The sequence below is a fragment of the Styela clava genome, chromosome 10 (genome assembly GCF_964204865.1).
Source record: "Styela clava chromosome 10, kaStyClav1.hap1.2, whole genome shotgun sequence".
NCBI classification, from domain to species: Eukaryota; Metazoa; Chordata; class Ascidiacea; order Stolidobranchia; family Styelidae; genus Styela; species Styela clava.
This window is the reverse complement of record NC_135259.1, coordinates 14883644-14900046: the sequence shown is the minus strand read 5'-3', so window position 1 is coordinate 14900046 and position 16403 is coordinate 14883644. Positions and strand designations below refer to the sequence as shown.

Below are 16403 nucleotides of genomic sequence, written 5' to 3'. Positions count from 1 at the left end.
TCCATGAGAAGATTGAATAACATTCGTAATTGCTTCTATGCTATGTGTGCAGTCATGTTTCTGAAAGAGTTTGTAAACTTCTTTTGAATGCTGATAAAAGTTGTCTTAGTTAGAGATATTTTTTGAAGATTTTGTAAAAAGATAATAATTAGGTATAAACTTTTTTGAATATTCTTTTAATCTCTATGACTCCTAGTTAATTCTAGATTAAATCTCGAAAAAAACAGTGTTTCATAAAAGTCCCCAAATCCGAAGTCTCAAGTCTCACTCGGTATTAGGTAACGCAAAGTCTCCTCTTGGATTTTCCGTTAATGGTCTCTCCCTTTCCCAACTCTGGTCGAGTTAACATTACGCTCTCCGTTGCAACTGTGGTTGACTTATTTTCTTACAGTTTGATAAGATATATTTGATAGTGCGACTTATTTTGTCTTAAAAAACATTAATTAACATTTTCTGGTATTCGTTCAGTCAATAGAGTTCAAAGTTTGTATGAAAAACTATTCAGGAACTCTAGAACCAGTGCTGTAGTACAAATCCCGTCACTGGCCGTGGTTCGCCATATGAATATTACGTCTTATCGTCTTTCCTATCCTGGGCTACAACATGAGTGCGTTTTGGAGAGGAGGCATTTATCAGAGTATTCTTTATATGATACAATAATGCGAAATACTGTTACTTTTTTTGATTCCTCAAATTACAGTACCTTTTCTCGCTATTGGCTATCAAATATAACATACAAAGTTAGAAATTAATTCTTTTCACAGTGATTGCCAGATTAGAAATAGCAGCAGTGAAAATTATAAAACTGATAAAGGAACTTAGCATACACTGACTAGTCTTTTTCATGACTACTAACATTCAAGAAAAATCTTGATGCCACACGGATAAAAATAACATACTCTTCAGCTCAGCCGATTTAAAAATACTGGAATTATTCGACAAATGGAAGATTAAAACAAAATTAAAAACGTCAAAAGAATTAAAAATAGTCAGAAGCGAGGTCTTGATCGTTTACATGATTTGATGTTGCTAGTTCATAAAATGGCACATTTGGTATGATGGTAGATTAGGTTGAGGTCTTATTAAACAAAAAATTTGTTTTCACATCCTAATTTGGCAAGGTTTATGTATTACTATGCCCACAGATATAGTTTCAGGAAGGATTTATTTGTTTTTTTATGGCAGCGAAACAAATTTGCTATCATGCTCACTCATAAGTAAAAGAGTCGGGGGTTAGGTTGATAGTACAATCGTCAAATTTTTTTTTTTTTTTCAGTTTTCACACAATTTGAATAAACTAAGAAAAAGTATTTATAATAAAATAGATTTCGTAAATCCTAGAAAACTATCAGCAAAGTTATGGCCAGCCAATAGATAGCTACACAGAAAGATTATGAATTCATTTGCAGCAGTGGTTTTTAAACATGTCATAACCCTAGCCCAGATCTTATTCAAGGCATGTTGGCTGTGAATGATTACCACTGGATGTTCTAATCATATAATATATATATATATATATGCCTACCGAAACTCAGTCAAAAAATATTTATGGTAGACCTCTGAAAAAACAATTATGAGGCACCTTATATCTTTGCTCCAATCAAAGGGTTACCCAAGGAGCAACATCTACTGTGATATATATTTATCCAACATGATTGAGGGCACACATTTTTTTTGCATAATAATTGTACTGAATTATAATCTCAACAGCAGAAGATTAGCTAGTGGAATTGAACACATTATCTAAATTCAGGTTTCAGCGTCCATATTTTTTCATTTGTGTCTCTGGAATCTTCTGAAGTGCAAAGTTCTTTCAATATTGATTTGAAAACAGCAGCATGTTCTGGATCTACTCTATCACCAAAATATGACATGATTTCTGATGTTCTTGCTTGACCATCAACCTAAACAAAAAACAGTTGACATTGGAGAGGTAATTCCTAATTAGAGAAATATATCTTAGCAAGTTGCATGAGTATTATTTATGTATGATAACATACGTTTGATGAATTTAGACTAAGTTTTCTGGCCAAATTAACCCATACATATATTTTAAGGCCGAATGCATGGTCACGACAAACTTACAACATGAAATATAAATGTATCCTACCTCACACTGGAATGCAATAACATTTCTTAAATCATCCAAAATTTCATCATGTTCTGTTGGATTCTGGGTACAGCCATCCAAACCTAAATATACAAATAGACTGTTGGAAATTTTATCGACAAAACAAAAATTTGACTGGTTTCCAACCATGAACTGTAAAAGATGTGCTATATTCACGTGCCATGTATAAGCGAGATACATAAAAAAAGTGAATCATAATTAAACGCCTGAGAGTTGTGTAACCAAATTTCAAAATTATATTTAAATACCACTGCTGAAAGCATAGCTGCCAACTACAAATAAAATGGAGCAATACCTAATACAACAATAGCAACAACAATTACACCCACTCATTTATCAGCAAAATTTCTTTATTATGAACGAACTTGTATTTGGTATTTTACGGCAACAACTTGAGCTTTAGATAACTATGGTTAATGAACGACTGAACCATGATGCTAAGGTATGCTCAGAAAAATAAAGAATATGGAGCTCCCATAAAGCCTAGGTAACCAGTGGGTACAAACAGATAACGAATTTGTGTATAAACCAATTGATTTTTGAAAATACACAACGGATTTTACCGGATGTTTGAGAAATAGTGAATCCAAACATCTCGTTCTCCTCATTTTGTTGAGCAGTATCAAATGCTTCTTGTTTGTGAATTTCATCATGATTTCGTCTTCTCATCGATAGTAATAGTTGAGAAGCAGATAAAGGAGCAGGAGAATTACTTTTGCTTGAACCTGATTCACTTTCGGAATCTGATTTATCTACAAAGATTTTTTTTTTTATAATTTTGAAAAGTATTTTGTAATTTTTTAGTATATTGTGTAAGAGAATAATTCCCCAATAAAAAGATGACTAACAACCATCTATATTTTACAGAGCTTTTGTCATAAACCAAATCAGTCATGCATGGAATGCTAAAACCGAAATAATCTATCCAAAAATCGTGATTGTGGACTTTTATTTATATATACCCATATATTATAAATATATATCCATATATACCAGTCCCTTTATACAAATTGATGTATGAAGTAGGCAAACAAAATTAGTTACCTCATTATTGGTACATACACTTCTGGAGCGCCCTAGTTTCTATATTAATTTGACATGTTGATTCTAACCTTAAATAAAAAATCTTACCATCTTTTGACTCAGGTTTGATGTGAGAAGCTTTGAATATTTTATTTTTTTCTTTCTCGAGTTTGACAACAGAACTGTCATCTTTTTCCATCTTTCTTTTAGTCGTTGAAGATGGCTTCTTACCAAATCTCAACCTGAAAAAAAAAGTAGTTTGCTCATTGTAGGGTATTTCATTGTGGTTGTTTAATCTTATAAAATAAATCGAAATTGAATGATAAGCTAAAATTCACATCACAAAATTTGATATATATCAAATTCAGACAAAGAATGGAATATTGTTGTTCAAGTCAGCTTATTATTTAATACTAACACCGTTTTCAAATATCAATAACTCCCAAATTCATAATAAAATCTTACTTTGTTGTATTAGGTGATTGCCTTCCAGTAGGAAACTGATATTGCCTTCTTGATAAACGTAGGTTTCGCACAGATTCTTTTGCCACTCTGAAACAGAAAAATTACTTTTATTTGTCAGGGTAATGCCTTTTGAATACCTAAATAGATATAGTTATAGAAAAATCATGAATACTATGAAAATTAAACAGCAAAATTTGAGGACTATGGCAGTAATTCCAATAATTCAAATTCTGAAATTTGAATCTTTGAATATTCGTACCTTTCAGCTTCCACTTCAATCAAAGCAAAATCTGGATGAGCACTATCCATGATTGTATTGTGTTGTAATGCACTGTGTACACCTAAATAATCGAAAACAAAAAAAGGTCTTAGGTAAGAGGTTAAGAATTCCATCAATTATAACACGTTCCTGCTATTTCAAATGAGTGTTTCATACCCTCACTCTGAGAAGAGCGCTCTAGATTAAAAGCCACTGAGCTTTATGATAATAAATTGGGTACAAAATGCAGAACCAGAGAAATTCTGATTGTAAGCTACTCAGTGGCTACTTTTCTCCAGTCTGGTTTGGAGTGAACAAAACTCCCATAAATACTGCTATGTTTTGGAGAACAAGGGCCTTAGGGATGTAAGTTGTTCCAAAAATGGTAACTCCTTAATTAAAATGTCTACTGGTTCACAGACTCGTATGGTGTGAATGAATAAATTCCTCATGTAAAACTATATTCTGAAGATGTTTCTGCTATTATCAGTGGCGTAGCTACAGTTGTTAACTTGAGATGGTTGTATGTTATTATTTTATTGAAACATTTTACGATAAAAAATTTTCGCTCTTTTTGTGCCACAATCCAAGTGGCACCGCACCCATGGCACGAGCCATGTCTGCCATACCGTAGACAGGCCACTGACAATTATTACATGAAGTGTAGGGCATGTTTTTTACTACAGACCTCCATATACATTAATTTAATTTACATCTTACCTGCCCTCTTAAACAATCTTCGAAGAACATAATCATCTGTTGCTTTTTTACTTTTTTCTTCAATAACTTCGGCAGAATCATTATTTGATTTGAATTGTTCTACTGCTGTAACATTGTTCACTATTTCCCCGTCCACTTCTGTTAACAAAATGTCAAGGCAGAGATATTATAAATGATAGTACTGCTGATAAAAGTTGAAGTCTGTAGATTTAGGTTGGGTCATATTTCCAGTATTCATTTAGTCAAAAATTGATTGCAGGAGTCAAAATTTTCCACCGGCATCTCACCCACGTTGAAATAAATTGAGTAGACAAAGTTAAAATGAAACGATCTCAGTCCTCCTAAAAAATAATGGCCCCTTACACATCGTTAAATACCAGTGGATGATTTATTCAAATCTAATAAAAATAATCCAAAACTGGGGTCAAAGTGTAAAAATCCTAAATTTCTTGAACTACACCGATTTATCGTCTTAATTAAGAATTATTCACCATAAAACCATACTAACCTGCTTTCTTTCTCTTCCTTTTATTTTTTCTTGACTTTTTATTTTCTTTTGTCATAATATCAAGTTCCTCAGCCCTTTTCTTTTCTTCAAACTTTAATTTTGCTTTCATCAACGATTCTTTGAAACTAGGAGTTGTTTTTCCATTTCTATTTTCAGAAATTTCTCCATCTTTCATTGCATCTTTTAAATCATCTGTTTTTATATCTTCTTCAAGAGGCAAAGTTGTGATTTTACCTGTTTCTTCGGAATAAATTCCAAAATTAGTCGATTTTGCATTTGAATAATCAGAGGTAATGGCAGGTTTTTGAGGTAGTATAGAAATCATGTCTTGTTTCGGTTCTTTGTCGAGTTTCGTTTGATCCGCTAATTTTGATTCTGGTTTGCTTTTTCCTGATGTAATAGCATATTTTGTTTTCGAATTCACCATGATCATTAATTGGTTATTTTCTTGTTTTTGCAACATCTTTTTCTTCTTTGGAAGAACTTCTGAACCAGTTCCAGCAAAAATAGCAGCAGTTTCTGTCTTGCAATTTGCAGTTTCGCCATCTGAAATGAAGATTTTTAATATGGAACAAATGATGGATTGTGCAAATATAGATTAAAAGGTACACTAAATAGTGCTCCCGAAGTATTCGTACCAAGATGGCGCACAACCTGAACATAGTATGTGTACCAGGTTAGGGTTTTTTTAGGCTGTGCGTCATCTTGGTACGAATACTTCCAGAGCGCCCACTAAATACCAAAGAGAAAAAATTTAAATATACCTAACTACTTATCTTCCACCTATGATTTTATCCTTTTATGTGTTTCTGTATCCATATAATGCAAGAGTACTCTAGCAAAAGTGACCAAATATATATTGTCAAATTTCTTATTTGGACCAAAATGAGAGCAAAAAATTGTTTTCCGTTGATACATTGTAGTTAATATTACCTTTTTTCTTATCACTTTTCTCCTCGTCTCCGTAATCTTTTAAAAGAAATAATTCATGCAGATCATTTGATTTAAAAAATCTTCTTTGTAATGGATCTTTCAAAATACGATTCGACAGAAATTGTTTGAAAATTTGCCTGCAAAATAATAATTTTTTTCAATTTCAAAATCAAAACTCCAAATTACAATAAAACATTCATTAATATAAGGACTAAAATTAGGCAGAAATACAAGTGAAAGTATGTTATTGAAATCATTGAAAGTACTCTGAGATTTAAGGGTATAATGATATGCATTGTACAACTTTTTATGTTGGAAGTTATTCTCTCAAGATCATAACCCCCGTCTCAATGTACGGTAGTTTATTTGTATTACTTTAATTGAAAGAGGCATTGTATCATCATATGTGCAAGAAATTGCTAGATTTCCAATGTTAGAAAATGGTAAGATATTCCCCAACACATTTCAAACACATTCTTTTATTTAGAATGTTGAGATGGCTAAATTCATTAAAAAGGTTGAAAGTATTAATCAAAACTGTTTTTCACAGCGTTGTTCACAGAGAACCAATTTACCTATGATATATTTTTTCTTCTATTGTTCCCGATGTTAAAAGTCGATAAATCGTTACATCACGTTTTTGTCCGATGCGCCATGCTCGTTCTTGTGCTTGAGCATCTGTGCTGGGGTTCCAGTCAGGGTCAAAGATCACGACCCTATTTGCCCCAGTGAGATTGACCCCCAACCCACCCACTCTGGTTGTGAGCAGAAATACAAATAGTGAAGGGTCCTGGAACAATGATAAATTTTGGTTAAAATTGCTTGCCAGTCATTAACAGTCCCTTCTACCATCACATTAAAAATATCCCCCACAGAAAAATGACAAACAACCAGTTATATTTCACACAGCTTTTGTCATAAACTGAATCAATGCAATACATGGAGTGCTAAAGCAAACTTACTTACTTTGTTGAACCTGCTTACAAGTGGTTGTCTGGATGATACAGGTGTTCCACCATGCATTGTAAAATATCTGTATCCCTTCGATGAAACAAATATTTCTAGGACATCCAGCATCTGTGTTATAAAATAAAATCAGTAATTTATAATGCATTAATTAGTAATTATTAATTAATAAAATTCGCTTAAATCATTACTTATTCTGTATAGGAACGATAGGAAGATAGTTGATTTCATATAGGATATGATTTTCATATCTATTCCAAGTGAAGGAATCTAATAAGATGGCTTAATCGTATGACAAACCGTGGTCTCTCGTCCGGATACCAGTCCATGTCGAGTACTGAAATAGTTACTGCGTGCTTTCGTAGGTTTGAATCATGCAGGCGATTATCACATGCGAAAGGATTGCTGGACTGGTTATTCCTTGGTGTGACAGAATAAAGATCCCAGGTTTGAACCCCAGGCCCAAATGAAGTGAAGTGCAATAAAACTGGATGTCAGCCATAAATATTTTGGTCCTTTTCCAAAACCCTTCACATAATATTTCTGTCTGGAACCTTGTCTTGAGCACGAAGATATGAAAACAACCCGTCGAAATTTGATTTGATTACTGTCTGATCAAACTTTCATATATACTATATCAAAATTTATTCAATTTACAGCGAATTCATTCATACTCACTGCTTTACTTTGAGTGAACAACAATACTTTATGTCCCTGCTTTTTCCATATTTTAAGTAACGAAGCTATGACCAACATTTTCCCAGATCGTTTATAAAATCCGAAGCTACGTTCATCATTTGGATTTGGTGTGTCTTCACCAACCATAATCTTAGGACCTCCTGTATATAAGTCTGGGTGATTGCAAATTTTACGAAGTTGGATCAGCCCAGCAAACACCTAGAAAAAGAGTTTGGTTGAAATAAGATGGTACGAAATTATTCATGATCAGACCTAGTCACTGCTGGCTCACTGGCACAAACTTGTATATTACTACAAAATGACTATTTTTGAAATCTTTCAAATTCTTCTGAATGTTTCAGTGAAAAAGTTACCTGAAAAAATCCTGTATTTATGGTATAATCAAGAATGGCCAAATCTAATAATTTACTACATACTAATATTTAAGTACATTTAAAAAAAAATAATATTCAAGAGAGAATATGCGAAGAACTGTTTAGAGAGAAGGTTTCAAACATCTGATAAACATAGTAATACAGGGTGTTCATAAAGTCCCTTTACAATTTCAATTTTGTTATGAAATCAGTTCTCAATATAACCAGGTCTGTTGTTTTAAATCAGTTTTAAATAATTGTTTACGTATTTTTACTTCATTTAATACATCTGTGTCGTACATCTGATGATTTGATCTGATGTCACACCTGTAAACTGCACCCAGGACATTTGCACCTGCATACTTTTGCACCCATATATTTCCAACCATTTTAGCAACCGCATATAGATTTCACCCGCTGACATTTGCACCCATGGACGTTTGAACCCATTTGTAAACATTCGTCTATGAGCCAAAATATTCTATGTCTTATACATTAGATGCTTCAAAAAAAACGTGAACTATACCTTCATTTCTCTTGTCAGTATAGAATGCACGGCATCGGAGTCTAAATATTTTTTATAAACTTCGATTTGATGTTCACTCAATCTACAGAACAACACTTGTTCATTCTTTGACGGCAAATCAATAGCAACTTGCACATCACGTTTCATTCGACGTAACAAATACGGTGAAATTGTATCTCGTAATTTGCAAGCACATTTGTACGCAGTGTGCACCTAAAGATAGAAATAATACAATATATAAAACATATCCCCTATTCTACTTTTTCCTAATTAAAAACTCGAAGTGTGCTACTGAATATGAAAAGCTCCAACAAGCCAGTCCAAAATGAACCAAAATCCAAACTGATTTGAAATTATACATATTGAATATTCTTAAATTCTTGATTCAAGGAATAGTCTGGAATAGGAATCTGGATTTTTTCTACGACGCTTATTTCTGCCTTTTCCTCGAAATAAGGCCTTGTACAAACTTGAAAGAACAGAAATCCGTCAATGAACCCCCTTTATTACAACCTGGGTGAGAGGTTCAGAACGGGATTTGAACCCGAGATGTGAAACCTGTAATGCCATTATAGTCTCTAACGCTTCAAAACCACTAGGCACCCACAGACCCAAGACCCGGTTTACAAGTGCTTACCTGTATTTCAGTTGCATTTGAATATCCACCTTGTGTGATAGGAATGGAGAATTGTTCCATAAATACAGGCAGTGTTCCAAGTTTTCCAGGAAATATAAAATCAAACAACGACCATAATTCTCTCAAATTGTTTTGAACTGGAGATCCAGACAGAATAAGACGATGTGGAGTTCGAAACTGTATAATAAAAAATAACATTCCAGATTTGAAAACATTTTTTCCAAATAATATTATTTCCCGGTCTTCCCGACCATCAGTGAGAGTTAGTAACCTACCGTACTTGAAATTGGATATAAAAAATGAAGATTTATTAGTTTAAAGGTTTTTGAGGACCTTTCCATGAGCCACCTGAGGATTGTGATTTATTTACAATTATACTATCAAACTAGTAATAAACTATATTATCTGATAAGACTCCCGACTAAAACTACAAGTCTACATTTTGGCAGAGTGTACATTGCTGTTCTTGTTGTAATAAATTAGCAAAATAACTTCTTCATCTGCCTGTAGTATTTAACATACTTATTTAATCATCACCAGACGTACATATACATAGCCATTTATGAAGAACAAACATCTTACCAATTTGAGTGCAGTTGTCACAGCAGCCTCAGGGTTTCTTATTTTATGGCCTTCATCAAGGATCACATAATGCCATCCATATTCTAACAACATTTCGATGTTAATTCGAGCTCTTTCGAATGATGTTATCAAAATTCCTTTAGTTTGAGAAATATTGTCAATTAGTTGAGCCTGTAGAAAATAAAAAGATTTTTTGGATCTGTTAGATGTGTGTTGAGTTGTATATAGCTAGGTAGAATGTATGTATCCAAAAGTTGGTAGCACAAAGCTTCAACACATTATTGGCAATATAGACTCGAGTTATCTTAATGAATTTACTTCTTATTAACTTGAACGTGGACTAGCAAATCCATCAGAGCTTGAATTGACGATGACAAAAATATTTTGATCTTTGAAAGATTTTACGCTAGTGAAAAAATAACGTGTTTAATGCAAGATGGAAGATCAAAGTGTCAGTGTAAATAGGATTCATGTTTTACCATTTCACTGTTGTTTATGGAATTTACGATGTATCGTATTCGGCCCGAATGTAATTGAATTGGGACTCTCGAAATCTATTCAACCCAATTGTCAGACTAGAGAAATCGACAAATTGTATCCGTAGGAAGGCATCATTATGAGCCTTCTTAAAATTTTCTTTCAGAATGAATTAATTGAAATTAATAATACCAAATTCAAATTGATTTCATAAGCTATTGTACAAACTCACCCTTGAGCTATCGAAAGTTCCTGAATCGTGAAGAATAGCGACACGAGCCGGCGGCCACCAAGTTTGAAACTCACGAACCCACTGATGCATGACAGTTGTCGGGGTAACAATCAAAACAGGGCCGAGTCCTTCATACGCATGTCCAGGCACACTTCTACTCCTGAGACCTGAAAGTTGCAACCCAGCAAGAAAAGATATAATTTGAACTGTTTTTCCGAGCCCCATTTCATCTCCTAAGATTCCGCCAACTTTTTGTGAATGAAGCTCAAACATCCAGCGTACTCCTGTTTTTTGATACCTGAAAATAAACGAGCTAATTAAAAAAATTTAAAAAAAATCATGTACAATATCAAAGTACTTACTCCATTAGAATTATTCATTTTTAAATAGTCCAGAACTCTACTGAAAAGAGCTTCCAGTTCCAAGTTAGTTCACAAAAATTGAAATCCTTGAGTCTGACATAACTTACTCAATTTAGTACATTTCGATAATTATTAAGATAACGACATAGACACAAGATATGTGACTTCCGAAATCCACATACCAGTGGCAGTAGGCAATGTTCTTATCATTCTACGCCTACATTTATCGGCTACATAGATCACTTAAATTGGAAATTTTTGACTATGAAGATACAAAGAATTGAATTTTAATTATACTAGTCAGAAAGTACGAATATTTTAATAAAAAAGGCGATAATTTAAATTGTAAAATATTTAGTTTTTTAAGAATTCTTGACAAGTATTTTTTGTTTTTATACAATATGAAATGAAAAGAAAACTAATACAGGATTGAATAGTGTAAATTTCAAATGATTTTTTACTTGTATAATTTACTCCAAATCCGTCCTGGAACTTTGAATCCATTTCCTAAATCTTTATCCTCCGGTATTTCAATTCCGAGAGATTTTTCTTCAGCAATTTTCCGTCGATAAATTTCCATCCTATATTTATAATTTTCTATCTTTCCATCATCTTTGATTCTTGTGTAACTGAAAATAATTTTGTGAGGTGGTCAAGACTTTGCTGTGAAAAAGGTTCTGTACAAGCAAGTAAAAATCTTGAGAAATTCAGAAGAGTATAAAACAATCTTTTCATATTTGTATAGCTTAACAAACACTAAACCCTGATTGAGTGAGGAGGGGTGGCATGACAGAACAAGCAATTGCACAAATTTTTGATCTAAATTCTAACCGCAACAAATTTATTCAAACTCTATTTATAATACAGAAATAGGTTCTCACCCTTTTTTCAACTTCAATTTTGAGCTCTTTCTCTCAAATTCATCTTCATATTCATAGATGGGAAGTCCGGTATCTGGATCATATTTAGGTTGTTTTATCGGCTTTCTTTCATATTCTATATCTCCTGAGTTGAAAAATGAAAATGTGGAATAGATTATATAGCAGTCTAGCAGCTTGAAATATCAGGGTCTCCAGGGATAGTCATATTTATGTTGCAAGATAATATTTTAGATAAATTCAAATAAAAAAAATTATTTACAAAATGTGTCAAATTTATATTGATTGATAGTGAGCCGAAATTCTAGCATTCCTTACTTTCCATCATTCTTTCATTTATTTCTTCCTCCTGTTCTATCCTGGATGTTTCATCCTGATCTGGAATATAATCTTCATCACTTCCTTCTGGTGACGCTAAAAAAAATTAATAAAAATAATTTCTCCCAAACAGAAAGAAAACCAGGCACAAACTTGTAAAAGTTTATTCCAATACATTTTAAATTTTGATATTAAGTTTTTATCATTATCTTATTATTTTATTATCTTGAATCTCATTCCAAATTTTACCCTTTTGTGTAGCAGTTAACTGACAGTCAAATGAAACTAATAACAGGAAAAAAAAAACAATAAAAAAACCTTGTTTAACAGTTTATATGCCTAATCAAAAATTCAATTTCAAAAATAATATCAATTCGTACATGTCCACGGTTGAGCGTAATCAAGTCAACCAACAATAACTTATGCATAATGCACCACCATAACTCATTATAGTTTCTTGACTTTGCTCTGAGCAAATGTTACATTACTGATAGACATAAGTTACCGGTACATAACATTTGTATTATATATATTTATCAAACCCTTTGATGTTGATTCAAGTTCAACAGCTTCAGAACCATTCTTTGGACTCGATGTTCCTTCATTGCCTGCTGCTTCATCAACAATATCAGTCGATTCATCTAAAAACATATTTAACAATGTCATGATAGATGGGTCTCTGCTATAAACTCTGTCCGTCAGTGGCTGCTCATCACTGTTGGAATTTCACTTGTGGTTGAGAACTCAAAACCTTTTTTTAGGCAAACTTGTAAGAAGAAACAAAAGAATTGGAATGTTCTGATTAGCGTTAGTTAGTTTTACAATTTATCAGAAAATAAGACACATAAAACACAGGCCTACATTCAAGACTAGCTACATATAAGCACATATGACTGTTGAAAAACTGTATGTAAAAAAAATATACCCGAATAATTCGATATTTGTATTCAAAAATGTTCATGGTTTCAACTGTTAAGATTACCTTCAAGCCAAGACTTCAATCCTGTTCCTTTTCCCTTTTTGGGTATTTTAAAATTTTTATTTAATTCTGTATTCGTTTTCACTCTTTTCTTTGGCATTTTATCTTTATCCGACTTCTTTTTTGGTTTTATTTGTGCACTTAAAAAATTATTAAATCCTTCGTCCAAAAAAAATTTTTTCTTCGGAGGCTTTTCTTCGATTTTTTGTGATACTTCGGCAACTGAGCCAAATGGAGTCATGTATCCTAATTTTATTAATCGATCTCTTTCTTCGTCATTTTGACCTGTTAACGTCCAACTAACTGCAGAAGAAGTAGCTAAAATAAAAAAATTAAAATAAATTAGGATAGAATAGGATGTTCATATGAATCCTCAGGGGAAGAAAAGATGAAAAGACAGCGCTATGTCCAAAATGAATCGAATATTTGAAAACATTCAAAATTGGTTACCTATATTCAATAGAATAATTTCATTCAAAAATTTCTTTTTGAGCATTTGTTATCTTATGATAGACAAGAAAATTAGTAACTTCTGATAAAATAAATAGAGAATAATAATTAAAACAATATTAAAATCGATTATTCTGCATGACTTAATTTGATTTCTATGAATTTACAATTGTCTTATTTAAAGAATTTTTCTTGTCGAAAAGACCCATTTCAGAATATATTCGATATTTCATTAAGATTATTTTAGAATGAATTCGAAATACTGAATTATTCGGTTTTTGGCCATCCTTGGTTACCACTCCCAAAATTTTGTTACCCAGATGAAGTTTTTCTGTATTGATATTAAAAATCTGGTAGAAACCACTTTCTAACAACCACAAATGTTAGCATATTCTACCTTTCTCAATTTCTTGATCTTGGGTGCTCGATTCCGTCTCATCTTCGCTTATAAGACCTGCTGTCTTCTGTAGCCGTTTCAGCTTTGCCTATGGTTGGTATAATTGGAAAATTGTGGGGTTATTATATTATACAGGGGGGGGCATTCAGGAGGAATTCGCTCGTACCCATTCTTGGAATGTCATAGTATTCAGCAAACGCGTTCTTGTTCTAAATATTAGACAACTGCAGAAGACAATAACGAACAGTGCAATCTGATTAGTGACTATATTATATTGAATCATCAACCAGATAAAGGCATTCAATTGTTTTTATTTTGTTATTTTGCACCTGTAATGTTTTCAGCTGTTTTTCCTTGTTTGACTTTTGACATTTAATAGAATCCAATCTTTTCTTCGTTTCTTTATCATGAGCTTGTGATGTCACAATTCCCAGAGTTCTTTCCGCTTGAGCAATGCTGAATTTGACTTCTCTGCACAGAAGTTGAAATTATTTATTTACGGTAGATGAAAAAGTATAATTTAGATGAAACGTTTTTGCATTTAGAACTGTTTAAAAAAGGCATTATTTACAAAGAATTTTATATCTAATTTAGTTTTTCTATAATGTGCTTATTCACGGCTTTCGTTCTCAAAAAGGCCCGGTACAAGTAGCCACTGAAATCTAAAAATACCTTGCTACTATTTTTGGAAAGACCGGATTGTTTTGGGGTTAGAGGTAAAGATAGAATTCACTGACCAAATAAGCATATAGCATAAGAAGCGGTTCAAAACGAAACATTAAAACACCGATATTCATGGCAGAAAAAATTTCTTCGTTCAAGCAATATTGTTAATCAGGTGACATCACTTTACCTAATATCTGCCTGCACCAGTTTGATCTCCCTGTTTGCTCTTTTTACTTCTAATACTTTCTTTCTTTCATTAAATGCAGCATCCATTTGATTTATCATACCTGAAATGGTTTATAAAAAATTACAGATATACTTAATTGCAGCTTGTGTATTCAAAATTCTAAGGAAAGAAGCTTGTCTTGGAGTTGAAAAAGATTGTATATTAGGAAGTATAAGAAATTGTTAAGAAGTTGTTTCAGATTCATGTATTCAACTTGAAGGATAGTCCATAAGGTAGTAAGATGGCTTGAATGAATAGACAATTCGATATAATAAATTACCTTGCTCCAAGGCTTGTTGGTCGTACACAGTTACACCTTCAATATCCAATTCATGTTGCTGATTAACATGATGAACATCGGGTGCATTCATTTCACCAATCCTATCAACTTGTTGCCAAATATTCATTTTGCTTGTTGATGGCTTGGACCTGGAAGGCTATAAATATAATTTAAAAATAATGTATTATATGTTCATAATATGCCATAAAAGTATAGAGAATATTATATACTGCGACTCTGACTGTAGTATTAAAAGTTTTAAGCCTGATTAAAAAGTTGAAGAAAAGGGGTCTGCAGGTCTGGCATAGTTTAGTACCACATGCACTTCTAGTTGGCCTGGCTCAACAATTTTTGCATATGTCAATCCTAACCCCCACCTGACTACGTCACCGAAAAATTACGTCATTTCGTCGTCACAGTGGCGTAATAAGGCCCACTGAAGTATGCGGATGATCGTCCAAAAGGCGCAGACGGTCACCCGAAATCGAGCAAGCCATTTCTCTTGTTTTCTCGTCACAACGATCACGATCGGAGATAGATCGTTATCAGCGGCGCAGATGCCATTTCGGGCGATCGTAATTATACTTTTGCAATCCTATGACGTGATGGCGACGTCGTAGTGACGTAATTTTTGGATAGCATTTTCACATGGTATTTTGCATTTTCCCATGGTAGCAATGAAGGATAATAAAAAACAGCAACATACAAAAACTCGACTGTCATCCAAGTACCCCTGGAAATCTTCTCGTGAACCCCTGGGGGTCGCGAACCCCAAGTTTAGAACCCCTGTACTAAACCATACCGGTACTAGACCCAAGAAAAGCTTATCATGTTTCGATGTTCTTTCAATTCTGCAATTATCTATATAACAGTTTACAGTTATATTCAGATGTTACACGATGATATTTCCGATATATAGTACGCTTATACTTCTTATGTTTCAATATCAATTGAAATTTCGGGAACATTTTCTGTTTTTAACTCGCAGTCTTGTGTACCGTATTGTAATTTCACAGTACCGGTACCGGTACATTATTTCATCTAATTACTGAATTAGAAGTAAAAGTTTCAAACGCATCCAGAAATCACTAAAAAAAATTTTTACTTACTCCAGGGCCATTTCCATGACTTTTTCGCTCCATATCAGTGATGTCACAGCTTTCAAGCTTTCAAGATCTAGGGCTGAAATACTGTACTGAATTTGCATACGAAAACTACCGGTACTGACTGAAAATGAAGAAATTGCGTCAGTGTTGTGCAAGGAATCACTCGAGTGAAACCATATAAATCACTAGTTACGTAACAGAATTAACGATCAGCTGGTATCCTCTCGTCA

At 33.1% G+C, this 16403-nt stretch overlaps 1 protein-coding gene across 1 annotated transcript; it reads right to left on the bottom strand.

Annotated features, from left to right (window-relative positions):
• Nucleotides 1-608: 608 nt before the first annotated feature.
• On the bottom strand, nt 609-16364 carry LOC120337906 (DNA excision repair protein ERCC-6-like). Its single transcript, XM_078117061.1, has 26 exons — nt 16177-16364; nt 15068-15224; nt 14749-14848; nt 14225-14366; nt 13896-13983; nt 13052-13366; nt 12612-12710; nt 12070-12165; nt 11755-11878; nt 11335-11502; nt 10512-10809; nt 9803-9973; nt 9221-9397; nt 8584-8796; nt 7684-7902; nt 7006-7116; nt 6615-6829; nt 6040-6176; nt 5107-5652; nt 4599-4736; nt 3879-3960; nt 3620-3706; nt 3263-3396; nt 2695-2883; nt 2111-2193; nt 609-1904 (listed from the first exon to the last, which is right to left on the bottom strand). The coding sequence occupies exons 1-26, from the start codon at nt 16207-16209 to the stop codon at nt 1740-1742; spliced, it is 4287 nt and encodes a 1428-aa protein (XP_077973187.1). The 5' UTR covers nt 16210-16364; the 3' UTR covers nt 609-1739.
• Nucleotides 16365-16403: the final 39 nt, after the last annotated feature.